The following is a 27,798-nucleotide window of genomic DNA, read 5'->3' on the forward strand; positions in this document are numbered from 1 at the left end:
ATGGGTGCCACTGTGTGTTAAACCACAGAGCCTAGGACTTGCTGATCAGAAGGTCAGCGGTTCGAATCCCCGCAACGGGGTGAGCTCCCATTGCTCAGTCCCTGCTCCTGTCAACCTAGCAGTTCGAAAGCACGTCAAAGTTCAAGTAGATAGATAGATACCGCTCCGGCGGGAAGGTAAACGGCGTTTCCGTGCACTGCTCTGGTTCGCCAGAAGCAGCTTAGTCATGCTGGCCACATGACCCGGAAGCTGTACGCTGGCTCCCTCGGCCAATAAAGCGAGATAAGCGCCGCAACCCCAGAGTCGGCCACGACTGGACCTAACAGTCAGGGGTCCCTTTACCTTTACCTTTCCAGGTGCTAGTACACACTGTAACTGCAAACATACCAAACAACTACCTATATATATCTGGGTGTAATCTTAAACCCACAACAGAGGTATATATCAATAAAAAATTAAAAAAGTCCCAAGGCATGAGTGCCATTTGCAGCCACTTCACAATCTATAGAAAATCCTGGTCTCTCTCAAAATATTATTATATTAAAAAAATAATGTTGTTATTCCATAAGCAAATGATTTATCCATCAAAAATATTTTTCAGGAAAAGAACCAAAAGAAACCAACAAAAAATTTCCTGTGACTTCCAACGTCTAAGTAGCCCATGAACTTTAATAACATTTATATTACTGAAGAGAAACTGAACAAGAAATTGAATAAGTTCTTCTGAAACTATCTACAGAACCTGTGACCCACCAGGCTAAACACAGCCCACAAACTATGTATGCATGGCCATTCAGGCACTTGACAACCATCCCCTTAATCCCCTTTTCTGCATTCCCAGGCAGCAGAAGGAGGAGCTTTATGAACTTGGTGGGTAAAATGTGTATAACAACTATAGTTATGAAAATGATCTCCTGCTGCCTAATCAAGGGATAATATTGATCAACCAACTACATACTGCAACTCTCATAGAAACCTTATTTAACACCCACTTCGTGCGTAGCAAATTGTTGCTTGACTTCCTCAACATCATCAGATATGACTTCCTGTTCTTGGAATGTATCCTCGGCAGAGAGCAGCCATGTGAGAACTTCTTCCAGAGCTACTTGGTAGCTGTCCAAGTCCATATCAACTTCAGTCACAGTGCTGGGAGTTTCTGCCCTTGAACCTCCATAGTCATCTTCTGCTGTTTCACTCTACAGAGCAGAAAAATCAAACTCAAGAGCCACTTCTTGAAAGCTGTTTTTATAATAACACAAATGCTTATTTAACAGAGATGTTACCACCACATAAAGGGCTGGAGTGGGGGTTGGGAATGCATGTATCAGAATCTTGTGTGTGTGTGCAAGATTAGGTTTTTACCTTGCAGTGCAGAAAATCCAAGGTATCTGGTTCAAGGTATTCAGGGCATGGTTATCAATAACAGATTCAATGTTAATGAAATAAATGGCAGAAATTAAGATTAGATTTGATATTTTACCAAAAAACCATTTGAATGATCTAGGTTTACTAGTAGACATAATTGAGTTTTGCTCTCACTGACGTTCATTTTACAAATGCATTTACACATCGACTTAGATAAAATATTTCTATACCTGCACAGAAGTTGCTAATATTCCATTATCTTACCTCCAAAAGCCTACAACATGACCACTCCACACACATAGATATATGCCTTCACATTGATATTTAAAAAATTAAAACGGCTTTCATCAAGCACATTAACCATATATAAATTATTTACTGTGATGTTAATGTTTTTACTTTAGAGAAGTTTTTCATTACAATGCAGTCGTGCATAAAAATTAAAGTCGTAGGTCTTTCTTATATATAAAAAGAAATTCCTAGAAAAAATTGTGGAACCCCCAACACATGATTAAAGTACTTTAGAAGCCTTATCAGCACTTCTGTCTAAAGAGATTTCAGTTGTAAAAATATCCTGTCCTTTTCAAGTACGAACTTAAGTCACAAGTTCAATTACCGGATGCCTAAGTGCAATATGTGGCACCAAACCTGTTACAAGCATTAAGCTAGGATTTCTGACAAGTGCTTCACAAAATACATTCAAGTATATAAAACTTAAAATAGTAACCTCTGCACACTTTCTCCAACTAGCCTAACAAGAGGTAGGATGTTAACTGGTGGTATTCAAAGTTGAGTTTACACTTTGTCTTATGATTCTATGTGTTACAAGAGTTATGTCATAAAAACATTCAGCAGTATTGCCTCTTGAAAGGAACAATCAATGACTAGAGCAAAAGTCTAATAGAATTAAAAAATGTTGTGGTGGCTTGACACTTAAAACAAGGACAGAACTACACATTATATATGAAGTTACATAATCTTTCCCCTTCTCCCACCAAGAGCTTTCTATTATCAGGTAATAGTAGCTTTATGCTGACTGAAAGACCACAAGAGGTGAATGAAAGAGACCTTTCTCTTCAAAAGTTAGAAGATAACAGGAGATATTTTATCTCTCAGGGAGAAAAACAGCAGGAAAGCAGGCATGATTTTGAAGGGGGGGAAATAGCTGGGATGGGAAGAGTTAAGCAGATCCTTTCACCCAAACCCACCCAACTAAAGGTACAAACAGAGGAAGAATCAACTGGAAGGGCATTCTGGTCAGATAGCACTGCGAGGGAAAATGAACCATCTTAGGCTTAGCTAAAGTCATTTCCAAATGGTGAAAGAAATGACCCTACCATTTTGATCCAAACTCAAAAATATAGTCAGAGAAGCCTCTATTTAATGAAGAGACTGAAACTCAGATTGAAAAGAATCAAAAACAGACTTGGTAAAAAGGGAAAGATAGAGTTGGCTGAAGAATTGTTCTTACGCAAATGGAAGCATCTGAAAGCAATGGAAGCTTCCACTAGAACAGCCTTTCTCAACCTGTGGGTCCCCAGATGTTGTTGGACTACAACTCCCATCAACCCAAGCTAGCAAGGCCAGAGCTCAGGGATGATGGGAGTTGTAGTCAAACAACATCTGGGGACCTACAGGTTGAGAACCGCTGCACTAGAGAAAAGGAGGAAGTGATTTTTGCTTATTTCCCTCTTCTCCTTGTAGCCTCCTATGCCACCTCACACACTGTTCAAAAACCACTCCCCCACACCTTCCAGAGTAGATCTTTGGGAAGTAAAGGGTAACAGGGAATCAGTTAAAACTGCATCTTCTCCCACTCCCAGTGAGAGCATCCCAGGATCAGAGTTCAGCTCCCACAAACTCTAGATCCAACACACTGTCATAGAGCAATATGCTCCAGAACTTTATATTAAAAGGGGAAAGAAATGCATAAAAGAAAAGAGTCAGGGGATTTTAAAGACCAAGATATAAAGGGAAAAGTAAGAACTAGAAAACAGAGAATTCTAAATACATAGCATAGAAGGCTGGGTTGATATAGCAACAGATTTTTTATTTTTTAAGAGGAAAGTATATTGAGGGGACAAGGAGTTGTACTGGAAAAAAGAAAATATGAATGCCAGGCCGATAAAGTAACATCAGAAAAAAGAAGCAAAGGAAGATCATCGGATGATATGAAAGAAGAATGGAAGAAAGCTATGTATTTTTGCACTGCATGACAGAAGCCAGAACCTACTGACCGTACAAATTTGTATGAGTACTTTTCTATTGACTGTGAAAAGGACAAAAGACACAGGAGCTACCTGGGAGGCAACATTAAATGTCATACGACATTACACTAAGAAAGAATTGAGAAAACATTAGCACACACCATCTGTATGTCCCCTTCTTCACATTCCTTTTTATATTTCCTTGGAAGAGTCTCCACTTCTCGAATATCTTCCATGGTAACTTGCTGAGGGAGGACCTCAAACAAGGATGTCAAGTACATGATAATGGACTTCTTATCAGGAAGCTGTACAGCAACATCTAAAAACAGAAATGATATGATTACTGGATATTCTTGCAGGTTTTCAAGCTGAAAACCATGCCCAGAGCCATAAGGCTGTGCCCGTATGTTGAGTTCAGGGTTTGCGGAGCGTGGGGAGAGAGATTGCAGAAATGAATCAGCAACACATGTATAGGACACTATCCACCAAGCTGAAAACCATCAGTACTAAATTCTGTCACTTCACTCTCATTATATAGATATATTAAGCACAAGACTACTGGCAGATTAACTGAAATTAATTTTAAAAGGGCACAGCATGCTTAATTCTGGGTTATTGTTGTCTTTTGATATTTCCAGAATGTTTTATTTTATTATGTATTGCTCCTTTTCATGCTGTATTCTGGTCTGGGATTGATTTTTGTGAAGAGCAGGTTATAAATTGCCTAAGCAAATTAATAAATGTAGGCTAAGTAAACAACCGGGACACGGGTGGCGCTGTGGGCTAAAGCCTCAGCGCCTAGGGCTTGCCGATCGAAAGGTCGGCGGTTCGAATCCCCGCGGCGGGGTGCGCTCCCGCTGCTTGGTCCCAGCGCCTGCCAACCTAGCAGTTCGAAAGCACCCCCGGGGGCAAGTAGATAAATAGGTACCGCTTACCAGTGGGAAGGTAAACGGCGTTCCGTGTGCGGCTCTGGCTCGCCAGAGCAGCGTTGTCACGCTGGCCACGTGACCCGGAAGTGTCTCCGGACAGCGCTGGCCCCCGGCCAATAGATGTGAGATGGGCGCACAAACCCCAGAGTCTGGCAAGACTGGCCCGTTCGGGCAGGGGTACCTTTACCTTTACCTTTAAGTAAACAACAGAGGAACGCGGGTGGCGCTGTGGGTAAAACCGCAGCGCCTAGGACTTGCCGATCGCATGGTCGGTGGTTCGAATCCCCGTGGTGGGGTGCACTCCCGTTGCTCGGTCCCAGCGCCTGCCAACCTAGCAGTTCGAAAGCACTCCCGGGTGCAAGTAGATAAATAGGGACCGCTTACTAGTGGGAAGGTAAACGGCGTTTCCGTGTGCTGCTCTGGCTCGCCAGAGCAGCTTCATCACGCTGGCCACGTGACCCGGAAGTGTCTGCGGACAGCGCTGGCTCCCGGCCGCTAGAGTGAGATGAGCGCACAACCCTAGAGTCTGTCAAGACTGGCCCGTACGGGCAGGGGTAACTTTACCTTTACCTTTAAGTAAACAATATAGAAATACTGAAGTCTTTGCAGCAACACTCTTCTTTTTTTCATATTCAGTATTGGATTGCATTCCACTGTAGTCATACCCAAAGCAGACCCGCTGAAATTAATGGACATGACTAACTTAAGGCACATTAATTTCAGTGGGTTTACTCTAAACAGAAGTTAGCCAATTATAATCCATTACAGTCATCTTAAATGCATAAACATATAATCAAATAATTAAAAAAATCCATCATCCAGACATAAGTGTACTCAGTTGCAAAGAATCATCTTCTACCTTCAGGATCTAACAATTTTTCTATCCCCAGGCGATTTTTGGCTATGTTGAAGGCATGTTCTAGTCTGTCAACTGGAGCCATTTTAGTTACTTTATCCCAGCTAAAGAGCTCGGGCCTAAAATCAGAAGAGAAAACAAAATAAGGGAAGAAAAAAAGGAAGACAACTTGCTTATTCATTCAACACTTGAATCAAGCAGTTATATGTACCATGCGTCCATTAAGTCAAATACCACATACAAGAGAAAGATCTGTGCATATGGTGATGGATATGCTTACTTATTTCTCCGGAAGGAAACTAACATTTCAGGGTCCCCAGAATTTAGTTCACTTTCAATCACATGGACAGAACTTACATTCAACCTACTTATTGATCCCAATAATCATGCTAAAGAAATTAAACTCAAATGTTGGATATATTGTAGGCAGCATGCAGGCGTGTTGCTGATGCAAGGCAAGGCAGCCTTCAATTAATTCTTTGAACAACTTGCTGTTTTCAAAAGTGCTGCATACTTAGTTGTTTACATGTAGTACTAAGCTAAAACATGGCCTGCTGAAAGCACATAGGCTCCCAAAGAGGATACTCCAGTCACTTTGCTCCTTTTCTGATCATTCTGTTGCTGTGAGCTAAGTAAGCCATGGACTGGCTTAGTATGTCACCTGTTCCTGTTCTCATGTTTTATCTCTTCCAGACAAATTGTGAGCTGAAAACCAAGAGCAAACTTTGCTTACCACTCGTGGTTTGAGTGGAATGAGAACCAACAAGACCATTTGGACAATGCACTAAGCCAAACCATGGTTTAGCTTGTAGCAGGCCCAGACAAGGAGCAAATATCCACAATCTCATCTCCAGGAACACATGCATTCATGCTAAGCCATGGTTATCTTAGCATTATATATAAACTGGGCCAATATGACCTTACATGACTAAATTACTTGTGACTGAATCCCATTACAATGGGACTTAAATTAATTGTGACTAACTGGTTCCATTGTTTTAATGATACTTAGTTATTATTATCTTTAGGTAGTGGTGGCCCTTGCCATACATCTTCGCCCCAACAAAATGAACCTTGAACTTTATTTCAACAGTTCCATGGTTTTCAGTGGAACAATATTGCAGTCTTAAGCTTTCAGTGGAAAATAAATGACCTTTATTCCTTTCATAATATATGCATCTATGAATAAATAGTGAGAAGGCACAAGATAAACACATGGAAGTATTAGTATTGAGCTGAGATTTCTTTTTTTAAAAACCCAAAAAAACTAAATGTTTTCTTACTTTCCCATGTGTGTTTTTAAAAAATAAAAACAAAGAACATACATTACTGGCTTTGACTGTTACTCATCACTCAAACATAGTAACCTCAACATTTAAAAAAACCACTCAGCTTTCTTTCCAGCTAACATATGCCAAAGTGGGCTTTAAAACAATTCCAAGTATTTTTTTTAACATATTGAGAACTGAGTGTAAGCTTTGTGCTCTTTAGGAAAATGTTGTATTGGCAGTTTTCTTCAATTGTTATTTGTTACTGCCATTTTTTTTTATTTTAAAAAAATGCATCACTTAGCATTAAATTTCCTTACCCACCCCAGGACAAAGAAACTGCAGGCGCTTATTTCCTTAGAACTGCAGCATTTGGCAAGGAGCTACCTACTTGTGCCTGTGGATCACAGCGTTGAAAGCAAGCCCATCTGCCCAGCTTGTGGTGAAGTTCAAAACGTTGACCTCACTGTAAGGCCTAGTAGACTGTCGCACCCAGCTCAGGAGGATCTTTTCACTATTTGTTTGCTGCAAGTCTGACATTATATCTTTCATGACATCTTTAACCTGAAAGAAAGCACAAAAAGGCTTTCAAGTACATATACACAAAACAACTGCCCAAGAATACACAGAGCCTCTGAAAACAAGATTTCCCAAACCTACGGATCACAGTGTTAGCATAAAGGACAGTGACTCACAATCGGCCACATGAGAGAAGCATATGTAATTGTATTTGTTCATATTCATCCTTCCCATCTGTCCCCAACTCTTTTCATTTCCAGACTTTATATTGCAGGCTCCCTGGACCTGACATCTTTCTTTTCTCCCTCCCCCATGCTTCCAGTGCCAGTACAAAACCTGCACTAGTCCCCCTTAAGCTGGAGATACAGATGTTAACAATACTCAGCTAGTACTTTCCCTAACTACTGGAACCCATTTTACTGGCTTCTTGGCCAGGTAAGGAGATCCAAGAACACCACAGCCTATTCCGTGTGTGTGTGTGTGTGTGTGTGTGCGCGCGCGCGCGCGCATACTGGTGAGTAGCACAAAGTTTTGTCAAATGGTTTATTACTATTAGAAGAGAGTTACTTTTCAAGTCATTTCCCCTGTCCCTGGGGTCTCAGGATTGGTGGGATTGGTTGGATAGATGGCATGAAAGGGTTGCAGCAAAAGAAAAAATGCAGATGTGTTCCATTGCTAATTAATAATTCACTTGCAAGGACTGAAATAAGGTATCAAGGTTGCTCACCTGCCAGTGCAAAATTATACTCCATAACAAGCCAAGAGTCAGTTTGTGATTTCCATCAACAATGTCCGTCCCTCCTATGTTCACCAGCTCCACCTGGAACACACATTCAAGTATCATTGCTTTTATTCCAGTCAACACAATTCACTTCTTTAGCCTAGCCATTTTTGCAAAGAAATAGTCTAAACTATATAACTGGATGATTTAATCCCGCTTCTAGAATGTACAAGTGCAGAAGCAGTCATTAAATGTACAAATTCTAGGAGATATGCACATTCTTATATTCAAGTTTGAAATTAAAATGTCTCCACCCAATCAAGTTGTCCCTAGAGATCGTCATCAGTGGCAACCAAATATTTATCTGGTGGCCAAAAGCAACAGCCTCTAGGCAAAGGCTTCCCCCAATTCCAGAAGCAGGTTTTGGGGAAAATGTAAAGGAAGGCAGGGCAGAAAACCTCTCTCTTTAAACCAAGAATTAAATTCAGATCCAAACCTTTATATGTATAAACAGCACAAAAGTAGACAACATTCTTAATTGTGCAACCACTTTTTAGCTTTCCGTTGTTATTTTTAAAAGATAGTTTTTTCTGATGCAGTTCAGGAGACTTGATAACTATTGATAACAAGTCTATAGAAAGTAAATTATAATTTGACTCAGCCCCTCAAAATATGTTAGCATTCTATCCATCAATGATGCCCAAAGGCATTCAGGAACAAGAAATACAAGTTCACTTCTTGGGGGAGAAATTATCTTCTAATTATAAGTGAAGTATCATTACACATTCTCATCTGCAAAGTATAAACCACTATGGGAACCAAGTTGTAAGCAAGTTGAATTTTATGAAATTCTTCTCCCCAACCCCACCCTGTCACCACCAAGACTTTTCAGGCTGCAGTCTAATTGGTAGTTAACTAATTTTAATTCATTGTTACCTTCTCTTCTCCTGTTTCGGGGGCACTGAACATTCAAGGGCACTGAACTTCTAAGCAAACATTTATTTTAGAAACTTACATTGTTCTGATGTAAAACTTGAAGTACTTTGTTGACATTATTCAAGGCATGGACTCTTGTGGATCCACGTTCTTTCAGCTTCAAATAACAAACAATTTTCAGATATAAGAGGAGAACTAAGATCACAAATTTTCCTTTCATTGTATGATACTTAACAAATAATACTCTCCAGAAGATCAAGAAAGACCAAACAGAAGTTATGAATACATTCTGAATACATGTATTAAATCTAGCCAAATGTATATCCATTTATTTTAGCCAAGCTATGTAATTATAATTCTGCATGATATACATTGCTTATGGCAGCTTGAACCAACTGGAAGACAACTGAATCAGGCGTACACTGGTTGCATTCAAATGTAACAATAGAAACTACAGACATGTACTGTAGCAAGCTCCAGGCTCACTCACATACATTCCCCTTCTTTTTTCCTTCTCTCCTAATTTAGGTATGAAGGGAAGAAATTGTCTAACTCAGGCTAGGGGCTAATCCTGCTATGAACTTTCTTCTGCTGAAAAAAAATGCAGTGGAAATCCATCAGAGGAAATGTGCATTGATTGTTCAGCATAGCTGATTAGATTAAAAAATGTTGCCATCACATATTTAAATTTATTACAACTGCAAGAACTAGAAATCCAAGAACCACATGCAAGTTCAAACTGATGCAAAGAACATAAACACATTGACTTTGAGTGTGCTCATTAATAAACTATAGGCAAAGACCTGCAAAGTATTCTAAATAAGTGAATGATGCCACTCTAACTATACACGCAACATTTGAAGTTAATTTTCTTCATGTTGGAAGAATGCTTTGCTTACCAATGGATTTCCTGTTAGTCCTTCTAAAAGGTCCAAAAGCCTCCTTCCATCTCGGAGATCTGTGAACATATCCTTTATTGGCGGTTTTCCACACTATAAAACAAGATACGTTTTAGAATCATTGTAAAATGCTCCAAAAAAGGGAAGTTTGTAGGTATCTTAGTTCCCATCATGCTTAATATTTAATTCTACACACACACAAAGAATAAAATGCCACAAATATAATATGTAGCCACAATCTGACCAATTTTGTCTCAATTTTTTTCCTCTCTGCATATGTTCAAGCTTTCCAGATTTCTCAGTGAAATTATTTATATAGACCAAAGGGCCACCAAGGTGGCAACCGCTACATAACCTCCCAACAATCTATTTAAAGCAACTATCATCCGTAGTCTTCACAGTCTTGATCTGCTATGAAATTATCATGGAATTGGAAGAGTAGATTCCAAATTTTTCACCACTTACGGTTGTCAGAAACACACAGAGAAAGCCTACTAAGGTTTGCTATACTGTCCTGTAAGTCTTGCAGGGAAATGTGCCTAAAATATACCTGTAAATGCTACCACACTTCAAAACACTTTTAACGCTGACAGTGTAAACCAGGGATGGGAAACCTGTGACCCTCTAGATTAGGGCGGTCCAACTTTTCATACCAAGTGGGCTTCAATAATATTTCAACACAGAACCCATAGGCCACACACTACTTGTCGGGTGGGGGGTGGAGTGAGGGGGCAAGAGAGAGAGGCCAAAATTTGATGCCCCCTCGCATTGTCTTCCCAAAGCCAGATAACCAAGGAACTGGGCTTTGGGAAGAAGACACAAGACTCTGGCAGAGTCCTAGAGCCCTCCCACCTCCTTCCTGAAGCTGGGAAAGCCCCAGATATGCTTTGGGAAGGAGGCTGGAAAACTCTAGGATAGGGTAGGCAACCTAAGGCCCATGGGCCACAAGCGGCCCACGGGGGTCGTTTAACCGGCCCACAAGCCCCCCTGAACTGAGCAGCTCCCTAAACCGGTGCAGGGGCTTGCTTCCGCAGCGCGGAAATCGCGTCTGCGCAGACGCCAACCTCAAAAATTGTGTCTGCGCAGCTGCAGATGCCGGAAATCGTGGGCACTTACACGTGCGAATGATCTGGCCCACAGAGGGATCTCTGCTGGCGTGAATCGGTCCAGACAAGGTAAACCTTGCCGACCCCTGCTCTAGGACCCTGTCAGAGCATTCATGCCTCCTTCCCAAAGCCCACCGCCTTGCTTACCCAGCTTTGGGGAGGCAGTACAAGGGCTGCAGAGGGGGGGGCAGTGCACAAAAAGCCTAGAGGGTGCCATGTGTTGGACCACCCGGCTCCAAATGTTCTTTGATTAAAACAGCTATTATCCCTGATCACTGACTCTGTTTGGCTAATGGAAGCTGGAGTCTTGCGGGGCATGGGGGGGACACAGTTTTCACAGCCCAGCTGGAAGCAAAGATACAAACGTTTAGGATTAAGGTGTGAAGATAATAGTCATAAACTAATAGGAACCCAAAGTCATTCTTTAAGCTTACAATTATGGGCTACATCCACAAAATGAGAAAACATACACAGCTGACAGTAGTGGTCCATAAGAAGGCAGGGCAAGTGGGAGTGGAAGGCAAGATACATCAAAGAACATCCAGCTCCTTAAAGCTGAGCTTACTAGGGCACATGGGGGGGGGGGAGATGGGAAGCATTGGCTTATTTCAGCAGTTCTGTGCTGTAGGTATTCCTTCTCACTTCTCCCATTCCACATATTGTTATATGATTTTTCTTCCACAGAGAAACAAGCTTGCAAGTTTCCATGTAACACTAATTTAGCAGCAAGTTCAAGAAACAAATTTCTGGTTCATCTTGCATAATAAGTATTATTTACTTTCGTATTTGGGCCAAGATTTTTCCATATCATGCCCCCAAGTCATGGGAATTTGATGTGGGAACCATTCACAAAGCAGAAAGGTCACTCTGCAGGGTTGGAAGAATTTCAGCAAATGAAACTGAGCATATTTTTTCCAGTATCTAAATTTAGAGCACCAACTTTATTCAGAAATATATTTATGTAATAAAAGAGAACTTGTGCTTTTTCTATTTGTATTGATGCTAGAAAGTATATGTAATTCCTTTGTAGGCATTTGCTTTGCTGAATCACTTCTATATAATTATATAAGTTAAATTAGTCCACATTCCTCTTTTATACTGATCTCACATTTAAAGGGGGTGGGGGGAGGGAGATAGAAAGACTTGCAAAGCCATGAAGGAGAAGCAGATGCAAAATACAATGTGCTGTGCTGTGCCTCAATTTTTTTAATAACTCTGCAGTCAAAATACACTTTAAACAAGTGTTTCTCAAATTTGGGTACCCAGCTCCTGTTAGACTATAGCTCTCATCATCCCTGGCCACTGATCCTGCTAGCTAGGGATGATGGGAGTTGTAGTCCAACAACAGCTGCTGACCCTAGTTTGAGAAAAACTGCCTAGGCATTTGATGGCACATTAAACATTACTGAAGTATGCGTTCATTGATTCTGGCCACAGCACTGAATAGAGTCATTACTGAACATTTTGAATATATATAAAGTAGTTATCGTACAGATGTGGTCCACTGAACTGCAAATTATTATCTTTGTCTCTTCTTCTGTTCTTTATGGCAGGATGGTTTTGTCTTCTGCACCAAAACAGTTATAACTTGATTACTTAGCTCAACAAGTGCCTGATTTTTATGAGAACAAACCTACAATCAATTTTCTCCCTATAAAAAAGTAACAGCAGCAAACCTACCAAAGCAACTTTCAATGTAGCCCATGATACAAAGAAGCAGGTATTGTACAATGCACAAAAACTATTGAAATATACACACAATTGAAGTCCAAGTGACTTGTGAAGTAGATTATGCTATTGTGATGCCTATAAAACTGCTACAAATGTCATCAATTTCCCTGATTACTTTGTTTTATATAAAAATTACAACATAATCCTATTTTCCTTTAATGTATACATTCAGAAGCTGAACAGTGAATGCACAATTAACATTGAAAAGCAATTAAAGCATCTAGTAACTAAATTATAATGTTTTAATAAAATTCTCTTGGTTCACATCTATAATTTTATAAAAGTGACATAAATCATCATCACTACACACACACACACACACACACACACACACACACTTACTTATTAGTACTTCTCTATCAACAATATCCTAATGATCCCAGTGCTGACTTCCAGATATTAAATTTTATGCCACAAAAATATTACAGTTGTTTTGTTGATTGTTATTGTTTTCCTGGTGATTTTTTTAATTGTTCTATATTATTTGTGCTCTGTTTATGATGTTCTATTATGCCAGGCGTAGGCAACCTAAGGTCCATGGTCCGGATCCAGCCCAATCACCTACTCTATCCAGCCTGCGGACAGTCCAGGAATCAGCGTGTTTTTACATGAGTAGAATGTGTCCTTTTATTTAAAATGCATCTCTGGGTTATTTGTGGGGGCCTGCCTGGTGTTTTTACATGAGTGGAATGTGTGCTTTCATTTAAAATGGATCTCTGGATTATTTGTGGGGCATAGGAATTCATTCAAATAGTTTTTTTCAAAATACAGTATAGTCCAGCCCACCACATGGTCTGAGGGATGGTGGACCGGCCCACGGCTGAAAAAGGTTGCTGACCCCTGTATTATGCTATTGTTATTGTTTGTAAGCCACTTTGCGATTCATTTGAATGATTATATTTCTATGCCACTTTATCATCAATCAATCAAATCGCTGCAGGAGAGGAAACTCTATTTGCAGCAGGAAGCAATCAGAATTAAAAATGCTTGCTGCTAATGGAGCGTGTTTCCTTTGTAGACACAGATGCTCCATTTGCAGGAAGTAGTTCTGCAGCAAATGGCTTTCGAAAGACGCCACCAATCAGCTGATTAAAATGCCTATTTGCTTTCCTGCCTCTCTTCCCTGTTAGGAAATACAACTTTTCAATTCTAAAATGTAACCCAATATAATTTTGTGAAGCAGGAAACAGTCAAACAAGAAAGCTAAAAAGTGAGCTCTTTGGACAGTTCTAGAATAACTCTACAATTCTTCAGCAGCTTATAATGCTCAGAAATTGGCAGTTGTACTTGATCAAAACGCAAGTTCACTGAACGTTTTCATAAAGTCGAATTGTGACAGAGCGTACAGAAAGGCAATCTTCAAAATCCATTTTAATGCATTCAGGATATTGCAAGCAGAATCTAATTATAATATGACAACATCAAATTCTCCGGATACTGCTATGGACAGAACTATGACTCCTGGCATATGAATGAATTTAATCAAGCGTCACAATTTGTTTTTGTTTTGTTTTTGAAAGGATATTAGCTCGACAATTCTGCTGCTGCTGTTGTGGTACAATGCCTCTTCACAGTGGGAATGCAAGAAACAGCACCATAAGGCAGACTTCTCCAAACTATAGATGTGCTAGCTTGGAGGAAGTCGATGGGAACTGTAGTCCTAAGCATTTGGAGGGCACCGGGTTGGGGAAGACTGGTTAGTGGGGGCACAGAGATGTCCCAGATCCCTTGGTGCCAGATTTCCTCCTATAGAATCTTGGGTGCTGGGTTTAATCAGAACTGACAGGCGGAGCTTGTTTTTCTACCAGCCAGACAGAGGGGCAAAGGGAGATGATTGCCCCACCATTAACCTGTCTACAAGACAAAAGACTCCACAGGCAATAGAGGGGGAGGTTGCCAAGGCAATGGGGGCACTGTGTCACAAAGGTAAATTGTCACCTTTTAAAGCTAGGCATGGAATAGTGTGGAAAGGAGGAGAAGCTGCTTGGCAAGGAGTTTTCTGGGAAGGAGAAGCAGGAAAAAGGTAGGACTTCATGTGAGAGCTGAAGGTCAAGACCATCTTGTTGTGCTGGCTGAAGGCAGGCTGAGACAGAGACATCTTGGAATCCAGTGCTGTACTGCTGTGGAGAACATGCCCCCCCCCTTGAGATGTGAAAGCTCTAAACTCTGCACTCCCTCCATTGAAAGCTTTTGGTGTAAATATGTGTAAAATAAACCATATTTCTTAAAGACATCACAGTCTTGGCTGTGCCTTGATTCCCAATGGAAACAGAATCCTGGGTAACCGTCTGGAAACCCCTGGAAACTGGCTACCACTCCGCAGAGATTGGGAGTGGCACACAATCTTTATAACATTACAAATCACTCTGCGGATGTAATTGTTTAGCTTGTTAGGGATGATCTGAAAAGACTATGCATTGTAACCCAATATAACACTACTACTACTAGTAGTAGTAGTAGTAGTAGTAAATGTATTATCTGCCCTTCACCCAACAAGTCCCAGGGTAGGCTACAACAATTTAAAATTCAGTGTTAAAAACACAGAAGAAGAAGAAATAAGTCACAGGGAAATGGTGGTTCTTGAAAATGCACATCTTGGCTGTCAAAGGCTAGGGTAAAGGTTATGTTTATACTTAGCAGGTTTTAAGCCACCCTTACCTTAGAAAAGCGAGCATTTATCCATTTTGTGAAGGTTTTCTTTTGTACGTCATTGTGCTCATCTAGAAATTAAGGAAATAAAAGACATTAAAATATATTTCTTAGACTTGCTAAATGTCACTCATCAATCATTATTATTTTGAGGAACTGCCCTCAATTAAGAAAAAAACTGATTCCAGTCTCACTTGGAAGCAAAGGGTTGAGAGGACCTCTTAGAAATGATTTTCAGGGCAGAGAATCATCTATCAAAATTCTAGAGAGATGAATATGGAGATAAACCTGAACAAGCACCATACTTCTTCATTAACTTCGTTTAATTTAGCAGGTTTTTATATGACTTAATGGAAAAAAAATCCAAAGTGTTTTACTATTTGTTAAAAACAAATGGCAACAAAAACAGACATTAAAAACAGTTGACATAATAAAATAATCAAAAATAGATAAAAACAATAGTTTATAAAAACATATACATACACATATTGAAATTACATGTCTGGATTAACTTGCTTAAGCAAAAAGGTTTTAGCAGGTATTGAAAGCACAACAATAAGGAGGCCTGCCTAATATTAATAGCCAGGGCATTCCTAAGACTAGGTGCTGCCACATTCAAAGATGGATTTACTTGCAACTGTACAACCATCTTCATGCAGCACTTGGAAAAGTCCCAGTTCTGCAGATGAAAGCAGTTCTTCAAGTAAACTGGTCCCAAACTGCTATGGGCCTTATAAACTCCTTATTAGTAAAATCCAGAAAATGTAATTGTTGCTGACAGATTTAGTCTGTTCTTTCTTCTAGAAACCAGGTTTCAGGTATTTTTCAAAAAGGAACTCTCAAAGTCCACTCTCAAGAAGCTATAAAGGAAAGCTTACAGTTTCTCCAGCCTACATAATTACTGAAAAGCAGCAATATTGGGCCAGTGTACCTGCACGTAATAACTATAGTAGGATCAGACTACACAAGTATGTGTTCACTCTGTGTAAAAAAATAATAATCATCATCATGAATCAGTGTTATGCTAGCACCTACAGTAATCTGACTTAATGCAAACTGTTATGTTTTCTAAATTATTATTTACAACCAGATTCAAGAGCTGGATAACAAATGCACCCTGGTTAGCGGCTCCTTTTGGAATACTGCACACGTTTTTGCTTACTTCATCTCAAAGAAGTTATGAAAGAATACAGAAAAGGGCAGCTGTCAAAACGGAGGAGTTCTATACAAGGAAAGGTTAAAAAATACAGCCTTCCTTACTTTATATAAATAGGGTGGTTGACATTATAAACATCTATCAAGTCATGAATGGCTCCACTGTATGCATCATTTCTGTGCTGATCAACTCCCAGTAAATTCAGATACCAACTAGGAATCAGAGGAATGTGCCCTGGGAATGTGGTCTTTTTCTCTGCAAGCAGCACTTATCTCATTCTATTTACATTTTCCTTCTCCTGAGACTGAGTCAGAGGGGAAGGTGTGGTAAGCTCTAATTAGCTGTTTATTGGGAGCAGAGCAGATGGCACGATGGTCTAAACCAGTGTTTCCCAACCGGTGTTCCGCGGCACACAAGTGTGCCGTGAGATGTTGCCTGGTGTGCCGCGAGATGTTGCCTGGAGGGAGGCGGACGAGGGCGTTTGCTTCCCGGAGGACTTGTGGGAAGCCGCCCCTTCCCTGGGCGACGCGCCGCCTCGCGACTCCGGAGTCAGTCCCGAGGGCTCTCGGAGGGACTCGCGAGCGGCGGCGCGGCGGCTCCGGGCGCGCTCAACCGGGCCGCCGCGCGCCCCCGCTGCAGCTGCCCGGCGTGGAGCGCGACGCGGAGCCGGCCGGGCTTGGAGGCGCCCAGGTAGGGCCGAGCCGGGCGGGGGTGGGGAGGTCTCGGTCTGCTGCGGGCGCAGGAGGGCGAGCGGGAGAGGGGGAGCCGTCGGGTCTCCTGGAAGGAAGCGAGGCGGCGGCTGAGGGGGATGCAGCACTGTCCCCAGCAACAGGCGCTCCTCGAAGTGAGGCCACAAGTCGGGGCTCGGACAGGGCCTGGAAGCAGCGGCTCCGGCTCTTGGGAGCGCAGAAGGGGACTTCGAAAGCGGCCTGGAGGAGAAAAGCCCCGATGCAGCGAGAGCGGGGAGCGTGCTGCCTTGTCCAGGCCTCCTCGCTTTGTGCCGTCCGCTGCCGGGAGCAGGACACGGGGGCTCCTCGTTCGCATGCTTTCCCGGGTGATCGGTGAGGGTTAGGGTTAGGGTTAGGGTCCCTCAGTCCCTCGCTTTGCTGCCTCCTCCCCCCCACCCCCAAAGCTTGGAGGTTCCCCGGCAAGGGGGAGGGAAAAAAATTGAAAACTTTCACTTTTGTGCGTCCCTCCCGGCGTGACGCTGCGCGCTGACGTCACGGGGCTGTAATGGTGGTGTGCCGCGAGATTTTTTTCATCAAACAAGTGTGCCTTTGCCCAAAAAAGGTTGGGAAACACTGGTCTAAACCACTGAGCCTCTTGGGCTTGCTGATCAGAAGTTCAGCAGTTCGAATCCGTGCGACTAGAGTACCCATATTTTTCGCTCTATAACACGCACCAGACCATAACACGCACGTAGTTTTTAGAGGAGGAAAACAAGAAAAAAATATTCTAAATGAAACAGTGGATGTATGATTTTTGTGGTTCATGCTGTGGCCACAGACATGTGATCTGACAGTGAGTTTGGAGTAGCCCAATGCAAAAATCTTGAGGATCCATGTGGATCCATGCTTTGTAACCACGTTTTTGCACCACTGCGACCCCAGGCAACAGTGGGTGTGTGATTTTTTGGTGCAAGATGTAGCCATGGACATGCTATGTGATCTGATGGTGAATTTGGGGTGACCCAGTGCAAAAATCCTGATGATCCATGTGCATCTGTGCTTTGTAACCACGTTTTAAGTGGGGAGGGAAGGAAAAGCACTCAAGGGACAAGGAGCACGCATGGGGTGTGTGGAAAAGGATGCTACTAATAATGCTATTTAGCGAGCTGAGTGGGGAGGAGAGAGGGACAGAGAGCCTGCTTGCTTTAAAGGAGCCAACCGGACAGGAGCCGCTTACACTCGTGTAAGCGGCTCCTCTCCCCTCCCGCTTTGCTCCTTTAAAGCAAGCAGGCTAACTGTCCCTCTCTCCTCCCCACTCAGCGGCTCTTCTCCCACTTTGCTGTTTCAAAGCAAGCCACGGAGGAGGGAAGGAAGGGGAACCATGGATCCTCTGCTCACAACTGCAGCAGATCCCCCACCACCACCCATAGGCATTCACTCCATAACACGCACAGACATTTCCTCTTACTTTCTAGGAGGAAAAAAGTGAGTGTTATGGTGCAAAAAATATGGTAAGTTCCTTTTGATCTATCCGAGCTTGTGCCAACCTAGCAGTTCGAAGCACACCAATGCAAGTAGATAAATAGGTACCGCTGCAGCAGGAAGGTAAACAGCATTTCCGTGCACTCTGGCTTCTGTCACCATTTGCCAGGTTGCAATTTCTCTTTTGCTTTGACACAATATTCATATATCCCTAAAGCTCCTCCTTTTACTAAACAAATGTCTATGCTAACGCTTCAGAGAATAAGGCAAAGCAACATTTCTTGCAAAAGAATATGTGCTGGAAAAGTTTCAGATGTTTAAACTGCTTTTGACATCACCCATTACACAAAGTCACAAAAAGGTCAGCATTCTTTTTAACTAGTTCTTAAAACTGTCCTTTCTTTTAATTGCTGAAAATGAAATTTTTACACTAAGGAATTTAGAAATAAAAGGAGGAATTAGCCTGTGGGTTTTCAATGAGGCACCAGGAATGTAGCAAAATTACAAACTTGCACTTGCCTGCCTTTGGGGATTTGTACTACTGTGGGTACCTCAAACTTATTCATAGGTCTTCCAGCGGGAGCATGAGAATGGAGCAAGAAAAAATATATTTGTTGTTTACTAAAACATGTATATCTTGCCTTTCTACTTCACTTCATCAAATCTGGCCCTCTCTGGAAAAAGTTTGGAGACCACTGGTTTAAGTCAATAGCTTTCATTGCCTTGCTTACCGTACTTAAGGTGAAAAACAGCTGAATCAGAAAGTCATTATATCTTCACTAAGTATATTTACAACGTTATATTTAAGCACTCTCCCAGTAGCCATAAGTGTTAAAGAATAGTATTCAGGCAAGTTAGTGAACTGATACAGGGTTTGTGTGAAGTGTTCTGCGTCAAACACAGCAATCAAGTGGAGTACCAGAGGAAGGACTGAGCTTTCTGTCCCTCCTCTGCCAGTCTCCAAAAGGCAAGTAAAAGCAAAACAAAGTCTGCAGGACATTCGTAACACAAATGCCCCAAACCTGAATTAGACCCCATTCTCCATATATAAGAATTCAGCTGAAAGCAAACATGCAAATTCTGACCTCCATTCATATTTCTCCCTGTAATTAATACACAGCTTAAGGTTCCTTTTTGTACAAATATGACAAAGGAGGAATACTAAAAAGGAAGAATGTGTGATTGCGCTCACCAGATTTTGTTTGTTTTCAAGTAGGTTCTATGCTACACACAAACATAGCAGCCAGCAAGAGGAGGTTGAAAAGGAACATCTTATGACAAGCACCTCTCTTACTCTCCTGCCCTGTATTGCTGTGGTATGTTACTTTTTGACATTTGAACAATATATCAACAGATTATTGCAGGCCCCTTTTTTCTAATTAATCTTCCATTAACCTCAATGGATTAGCTGTCAACTGAGCCAACTAACCTCTGTGCTGAGTTCCCTGCTTGATTAACTATCATGGTTTGGGGGAATCATATATTCTGCTCTGCCTACTGAAGCTATGGCTGAAGATGCATTTCCACGGAAGATGGCTTCAGCTCATTGAAGGGCTGCTGTACACTTAGTACAAAGCACTATATGAGAAAAGTGCAGGTAAATACAAAAGTGGATGTTCTACTTACGAAAGCACACCCGTACCACAAAGCATTGTGTCCTGCTAGAACAGTGTTGTGCAAGTATTTGAAGAACACTGCTCATATCCTTTTCCCTCTCCTTTGGATCCACCTTTTTTTTTTTTTTTTTTTTTGGTAGTGCATTGTAACACATGTTTATCCAGTGAAAACAATGCTGAATCTGAAAGTGGTAAAGCATTAAAAACCTTTTGTTTAAGCAGGTCCTACTCTAGCTAAGTAGGGCAACTCATTTAATAACACACTACAGGCAGATAGATTATCTAGTAAAATCCACTGATGGGAGAGAACGTTTCTTTGGAGAGAAGATGATCCTAGACAGTCTAAGCACGTCCGGATTTCAACAAGATATTTCATGAGCACATCATTCAAACTGGATACACACATTCCAACCTCTGTATTGCATTATGTGCTCGGGGAGAATTATAGGAAACCTGAATGAACATCACTCAACTGTTTGTGGGATTTTGTTCAGCCTGTAACCGATGGGAGGGGTATAATACATACATACATACATACATACATACATACATACATACATACTATTATTATATTTAACCATAGTAAATACAGAGACATAGAGGTATATCCAAAACCCTTTTTAAATTAGAGCATTCATCATTGCTAGATCAGTGACAGAGTCATCCAGGCCAACATCTTACTCTCCAAAATAACCACAAGATGCCTCTGGGACAACCACAAGCAGGACATTCAAGCAAGGAGCCCCCATACAGCAGCTGAACTCAGTGGCCTCTGAACAGGGAGGTTTCATATACCTATCATTGCTGATAGCCTAATCCCATTTTAAATCCCTTTAAAGGCCAGATGCAGAATTTACTGTACTGTCAAAGATAGGAATCAAAGCTAAATGAGTTTCTAGCTCTCTTATGCTGGATCACAAATCAGCTTAATTCATGTCACATGCTTTTTTTAAAGCATGAAATACATTTTTTAAATTTCTCACAGAGCAGAGCATACAATTATAACCATTTAAAAAGCCCAAAAAAAACAACAACACCATTTGATTTCACTTAGTATTTTAATATTTGTATTCTGCTTTTCCAACAATAATGTTGAACTCAAAGCAGCTCACCCTAGTAACATTTAAAATTAACATTACGGTAATTGTGATCATATCAAAAGAACAAGAGTATATAAAAGAAGGCACAAATTAATCAAACAATACAATTCAGTACAAACTCTTAATGATTCAAAATATCAGAAAATGCTGCTGAGCCCCAGCCCTGTGCCAGCTGGTAAATTCTCTCTGGAAAGGGACTTCTTCATCTGGTGTTGCAAGGGCAACAGCATACTCCCAGGCAGTAGTATCTTTCATAGTTAAATTTTTTAAATGCTATTTATACAGCAGTAGTTAAAAGCATCTGCAAATATTCTCGTATCCTATTTTTGGAAGAGCTATCAAAATTATACCCAATTCAGATATAATTTTGCCAGATCATAGAATCATAGAGTTGGAAGAGACCACAAGGGCCATCGAGTCCAACCCCCTGCCAAGCAGGAAACACCATCAGAGCACTCCTGACATATGGTTGTCAAGCCTCTGCTTAAAGACCTCCAAAGGAGGAGACTCCACCACACGCCTTGGCAGCAAATTCCACTGTCGAACAGCTCTTACTGCCAGGAAGTTCTTCCTAATGTTTAGGTGGAATCTTCTTTCTTGTAGTTTGGATCCATTGCTCCGTGTCCGCTTCTCTGGAGCAGCAGAAAACAACCTTTCTCCCTCCTCTATGTGACATCCTTTTATATATTTGAACATGGCTATCATATCACCCCTTAACCTCCTCTTCTCCAGGCTAAACATGCCCAGCTCCCTTAGCCGTTCCTCATAAGGCATCGTTTCCAGGCCTTTGACCATTTTGGTTGCCCTCCTCGGGACACATTCCAGTTTGTCAGTGTCCTTCTTGAACTGTGGTGCCCAAAACTGGACACAGTACTCCAGGTGAGGTCTGACCAGAGCAGAATACAGTGGCACTATTACTTCCCTTGATCTAGATGCTATACTCCTATTGATGCAGCCCAGAATTGTATTGGCTTTATTAGCTGCCCCGTCACACTGTTGGCTCATGTCAAGTTTGTGGTCAACCAAGACTTCTAGATCCTTTTCACATGTACTGCTCTCAAGCCAGGTGTCACCCATCTTGTATTTGTGCCTCTCATATTTTTTTTTGCCCAAGTGCAATACTTTACATTTCTCCCTGTTAAAATTCATCTTGTTTGTTTTGGCCCAGTTCTCTAATCTGTCAAGGTAGTTTTGAAGTGTGATCCTGTCCTCTGGGGTGTTAGCCACCCCTCCCAGTTTGGTGTCATCTGCAAATTTGATCAGGATGCCCTTGAGTCCATCATCCAAGTCGTTGATAAAGATGTTGAATAAGACTGGGCCCAAGACAGAACCCTGTGGCACCCCACTAGTCACTCTTTTCCAGGATGAAGAGGAACCATTGATGAGCACCCTTTGGGTTCGGTCAGTCACTCTTTTGAGTGTGTGTGCACACACGTACAAAATGTTCAGCTTGCACTAAAGTGCATACTCCCACTTATCAGCCAATCCCAAATCCAGAGGCATGTCAGTTGCACCACTGAAATCCCTTATCTCAAGATGCTGTTTGCATCAAAAGGCCTTTCAGATTTGAACAGGACAAACCCACGCCCCCTACACTTGATATCAATGATTACCAAAGGTTGTGGTACGATATATCATAATTATATGTACTTATTTATTCAATAACTTTAAAAAGCAGCTCTGAGGTTCAGCTAAGGAGAAAATGCTTGGCACACTCTTAGCGTTCTGCGCACACAACTTCTGTCCAGTGATTGTGGCTACTCCTTGTATCAGACAAAAATGACTTCCAGACACGTGCCAATTCCTTCAAACAAGGAGTGGGCCATAGGCATGTACCCAAGGTTTTGTGAGTTCTTTTTGCAGAATGCCACTCATGCACAAAAACAAACAGCATTTAAGTGCCGTAAGAAAGAAAATCTGCAAAGTAGCAGTGAAGTGACAAGCAGCAGCCTCCTGGAGAGACTGAGTAGGAACATACAGCTCTTCTGCTTAAAAAGAGTTTAACAAAAGGACTGGGTTTCTCCGATTACCACCTTTTCTGTGCAAGCAGTTTATCTAGAAACCCACAGTATGCACAATTCAATAGGGGAAATAACTTGCCAAAAGGACTGAACAAATAAGAGCCCCAAAGCCTCAGTAATGCCTATAATCAGGTAGCCGCATAACTATGTGCCTTCTATTCATGTCATGTTGGCCATTATTACACCTCAAGCTTTTAAAGTGGCTGAAAGAAAGAACATAAGATGAATATCAGCATAACCTTACAAAAACATGGGGAGTTAAGTTGCGCTCATTGAATAAGTGGGGGGGGGAGGCCTGCAGTCAAAGCATTTGTATTATACAAGTAGCTAGAACTACTTGAAAAGCAAGCTAGCTGAACTGTATCTTGTCCACCGTTACCTTTAACATAGTTACCCCTTTACATTCCATAGGCATTTTAATTCCATTGTGATGAAAGATTTTTGAAGCAAACCTGTGCTACAAAACAATTCTGAATCCAGTTCGAAAAATAAAACCCCACTGTGGGCTGGCTGCCATGAATCTGGCCAGGAAAGGTTCCTGTTTCCAAATGAGATTGTCTCTTGTATATTGAAAGGTTCAAGCCATTCTCTTGGTATCTTTAATCCTAACTACTGCCAGCCTAACAGACATTTATTATGTAATAATAATTCAGCTAATTTTCCCATTAACGTTCAGTTAACCACTTTCCTTCCTGCTTACCTCTCAATTTCTCAACCATGTTACATAGTCTGTAATCATCTAATAACTGTGGCAAACTTTATTTGTTATCAGGATTTATATCTATTGCATGTAAAATATCCAAGGTGGATTGCAAGCTAGAACGGCGGGGGAGGCAAATATCACTGACAACATTCTAAAAAATAGTGTGCAGAAATCAGCTTTCAAAATAAGTTTATTGAGACAGCTTTTAAAACCCCAGATTCTTCTATACTCTCTTCAAAAGGCTACCCCGCAATTGTGCACAGTACACAACTGTCTAATCTGGAAGTGAACAGAGAATAAAATAACGGAGGTCAGGTCTGATTTCTGGTTTCTTCAACAAAAATGCAGTTGGCCTAGAGGACAAAGTGGTAAAAGGCACTCATGGCCACACTTGTCATCTAGCCCTTCAGGAATACCTCCACAGTACAAGCCTGCTACTTCAGGGAGAAAACAATCTTTAAGACAGATGTTGCATTGCAATTACCGTATTTTTTGCTCTATAAGACTCACTTTTTCCCTCCTAAAAAGTAAGGGGAAATGTGTGTTCGTCTTATGGAGCGAATGCAGGCTGCGCAGCTATCCCAGAAGCCAGAACAGCAAGAGGGATTGCTGCTTTCACTGCGCAGCGATCCCTCTTGTTGTTCTGGTTTCTGAGATTCAGAATATTTTTTTTTCTTGTTTCCTCCTCCAAAAACTAGGTGTGTCTTGTGGTCTGGTGCGTCTTATAGAGCGAAAAATACGGTGTATTGTTCCATCTTTCTAGCCCTTTTGAAAACATGTGTGCTGTGGGATGGGGTGGCTGTAAAAGGGGATACAAACTTGAAAATATAACATGTTGTCCTGAACTAAAACCAAACAGAGCCCTGCTGAATCAGACCAAAAGCCTACTTAGTCCAGCATCCTGTTTGCCACAGGAACCAACTATTGAGCAGCCCAAAAACTGCACATGAGGGCAACTGAAATCATGTTCAAGCAAGATTTCAAGGGAGATATTCTGCATTTTTATCTGTCCTGAACATAGGTACCAAATCTGAATCATGTATCACAGTCGTCAGGGTTAAAGGTAAAGGTAAAGGTACCCCTGCCCGTACGGGCCAGTCTTGACAGACTCTGGGGTTGTGCACCCATCTCACTCAAGAGGCCGGGGGCCAGCGCTGTCCGGAGACACTTCCGGGTCACGTGGCCAGCGTGACATCGCTGCTCTGGCGAGCCAGAGCCGCACACGGAAATGCCGTTTACCTTCCCGCTGGTAAGCGGTCCCTATTTATCTACTTGCACCCGAGGGTGCTTTCGAACTGCTAGGTTGGCAGGCGCTGGGACCGAACAACGGGAGCGCACCCCGCCGCGGGGATTCGAACCGCCGACCTTTCGATCGGCAAGCCCTAGGCGCTGAGGCTTTTACCCACAGCGCCACCAGCGTCCCCTGTCGTCAGGGTTACTGCATTACAAACAGGTAAGGAAACAGGTTACTGCATTCACCACCAGGTAAGGAAATCTAAAACTGCAACAAAAATGCTCAAAAGGCCTTACTTAACTCTGCTTTGCAAAGCACAGTTCAATTGGTCTTGTGCACATATGTCACCCTCCCTGGCAAAAGAGTGGTAGCAATTGAACTGGGCTTTCTACAAAGCAAAGTGAATGTGCTCACCAACTTTCATTCCAATATTCCAAGATATTACATTCTATTTGCATCTTTACTCTCGCCCTTAAACAGGTGTTCAGACACAGTTAGTAATCAAATCTGAAATACAGAATTTCACCCTGAACATGCATGCCAAATTATCCTGCAATGTCAATTTTTAGAGCTTTCATGTTGCAAACATAAAAAATACAAAGTTAGCAAATCATATGTTGAACGGGGGGGGATGGGTTTTTTTAAAACCCACCTTGTAACTTTTTTGTATTTTATTCCAGGACTACTGTTTCAAGACTATTGTATATGTAAACCTAGGGCAAATATAAACACAAAAGCAAACACTGAAACACAATGTGGGGCAAATAGTATTTATTTTATATATAATCAGCAAGCGGTTAAATCTTGCAAGTTAACAGAGCCCTTGCCAGCTCTTACAGACAGAGCCAAAAGTAAAAATATTTTCAACACATTCTAGAAAAGCCTTTAGTCATTTATTTTCATTATTTATGTCTTTCAGTAACAGACGTTCTCTGGATAGTTTACAAGTAAAATTCTCATAATATTTAAAAATCCAGTAGGAAAATAAGATTGAAAACAAACAGAATAAAACCATCATGTCACTCTGATGCAATGAGACCAAGATCTGTGCTACATTAAAGACTTATTTACTGCAGTATGAGTTTCAGAGGGAAGAACAAATTTCACCAAATACTTCTGGCAGGGACTCTTAAGACTACTGCTACTTAATCTTGTATACAAATATTTAATCTTTTGGCAGATTTAAGTAAGAAATAAAGGATTTGGAAGGAGTAGCTCAGCAGATATTAACACAATATGGAGTAAGAGTAGCTTAATAATTTAGAGCTATAAAGAACCTACTTTTAAAAGGAGGGGAAGAAATATATCACTTTAAGCCAATGAACTTTTTCCAGTAATAAAAAACATTCTACACTTTAAATACCATTTTGAGGGTGAGTTGCCATAGAGATGACTATTTTTTGTGCAATGTTATTATCCAAGTTGTGTACACAGCCTGCTTTACAATATCAATTGGGTTTATATACAGTTCTAATCCTGAAACAAAACCACAACAAAACAAGATTTAACGTTACTACATTGAATGGGACTACTTCAAAGGATTTAGCATCCTATATAGTAGTATCTGACGTATTAACCAAAAGGTATTTGTTACAGAGACAATTGTTGCCATATTGATCTGGACACATCAGATGCAACATAGGTCAATGACATGTTTTTATTGAACCAATTTCCATGTGTATAGAAGCAAGTTTCCAAAAACATCAAATTACTTAAGTGAAGAACTGCATCAACAGACCATTACCGGTGGAGAAGGAGAGCCAACATGGAAGTTTTCTAAATATATCAATTGTAAGCCTAACAATTTCTATCAACTAATACATTGTGTGGCACATGATAGAAACATTTATCAGCTTTTTAGTGCTTAAAAGTTAGACTAAATATTCAGGCATAGTGGTTTCTCTCTCCCTGCCCCCCCCAAAACCCCCACAGATTTACAAATGCCTTCATGTGGCAAGGAATTATTTCCATTAGACATATACATAGTAAATGTTAACTTTTCAAAGTATAGTAGCAAACCACAGGACCACAACAACCAAATATTAGTTACGTCAGACACCCATGCACCCAACATTCATCATTTGTGCACAACGATCAGTGTCGTTTAATAATGAATCCCAGATTTGAAAAGTTCTGATCTCCTCCTGTCCACCATTTCACCCAAGGAAGACAGGCACAACCTTCCCACTAAACAAAAAATAAACAAGAAAAGGACAGGTGCTGTTTGGAGGAAAGATTGAGAAATTCTGGTGGAAATCTTCACCAGCAACAACCACAACAAACATTTTCCCCTGCTCCAAGAGGTGTCTATCATCACCTCAGATACCCCAAAGCGTCTGTCAGCCACCCAACCCCCAACTTTCCTTAAGGTGTTTAAAGACTACCTAGCAAGTGTGACCAGTGCTCTGGTTGGCTGAAAAAATGCCAGCTCACAAAGAGGGCTGTGGCAACTGACTGTGCATCTGAGATTGCTCAGGAGAAGAAGAGAAGACCAGAAGTCTGTTGCAAGCAGCAATATTAGGTTTGATAAAAGGAACCTTCTTGTTTCAAATCCAGTTTCCTTATTCTGCTTTGACCACCTGTCCTCCTCTCTTCCCTTTTTATTCTTAATACAATTTCATAATAAAACTGT

General features: G+C 41.3%; 1 protein-coding gene across 4 annotated transcripts in view; it reads right to left on the bottom strand.

Moving 5' to 3' along the window:
• UTRN (utrophin) overlaps positions 1-27,798 on the bottom strand; it is a gene marked incomplete at its 3' end in the record, with an annotated part of 322,774 nt that overhangs the window by 259,060 nt on the left and 35,916 nt on the right. For all 4 annotated transcript variants that reach the window (XM_082215859.1, XM_082215861.1, XM_082215860.1 and 1 more), the window contains exons 3-10: positions 15,196-15,257; positions 9,701-9,793; positions 8,881-8,958; positions 7,872-7,964; positions 7,017-7,189; positions 5,361-5,476; positions 3,734-3,891; positions 993-1,196 (exon numbers count right to left, since the gene is read on the bottom strand). In XM_082215859.1, coding sequence (XP_082071985.1) covers positions 993-1,196; positions 3,734-3,891; positions 5,361-5,476; positions 7,017-7,189; positions 7,872-7,964; positions 8,881-8,958; positions 9,701-9,793; positions 15,196-15,257 — 977 coding nt within the window. The remainder of the gene's footprint in view (positions 1-992; positions 1,197-3,733; positions 3,892-5,360; positions 5,477-7,016; positions 7,190-7,871; positions 7,965-8,880; positions 8,959-9,700; positions 9,794-15,195; positions 15,258-27,798) is intronic.

Source organism: Podarcis vaucheri (genome assembly GCF_965113315.1).
Source record: "Podarcis vaucheri genome assembly, chromosome: 3".
In the NCBI taxonomy this organism is placed as follows: domain Eukaryota; kingdom Metazoa; phylum Chordata; class Lepidosauria; order Squamata; family Lacertidae; genus Podarcis; species Podarcis vaucheri.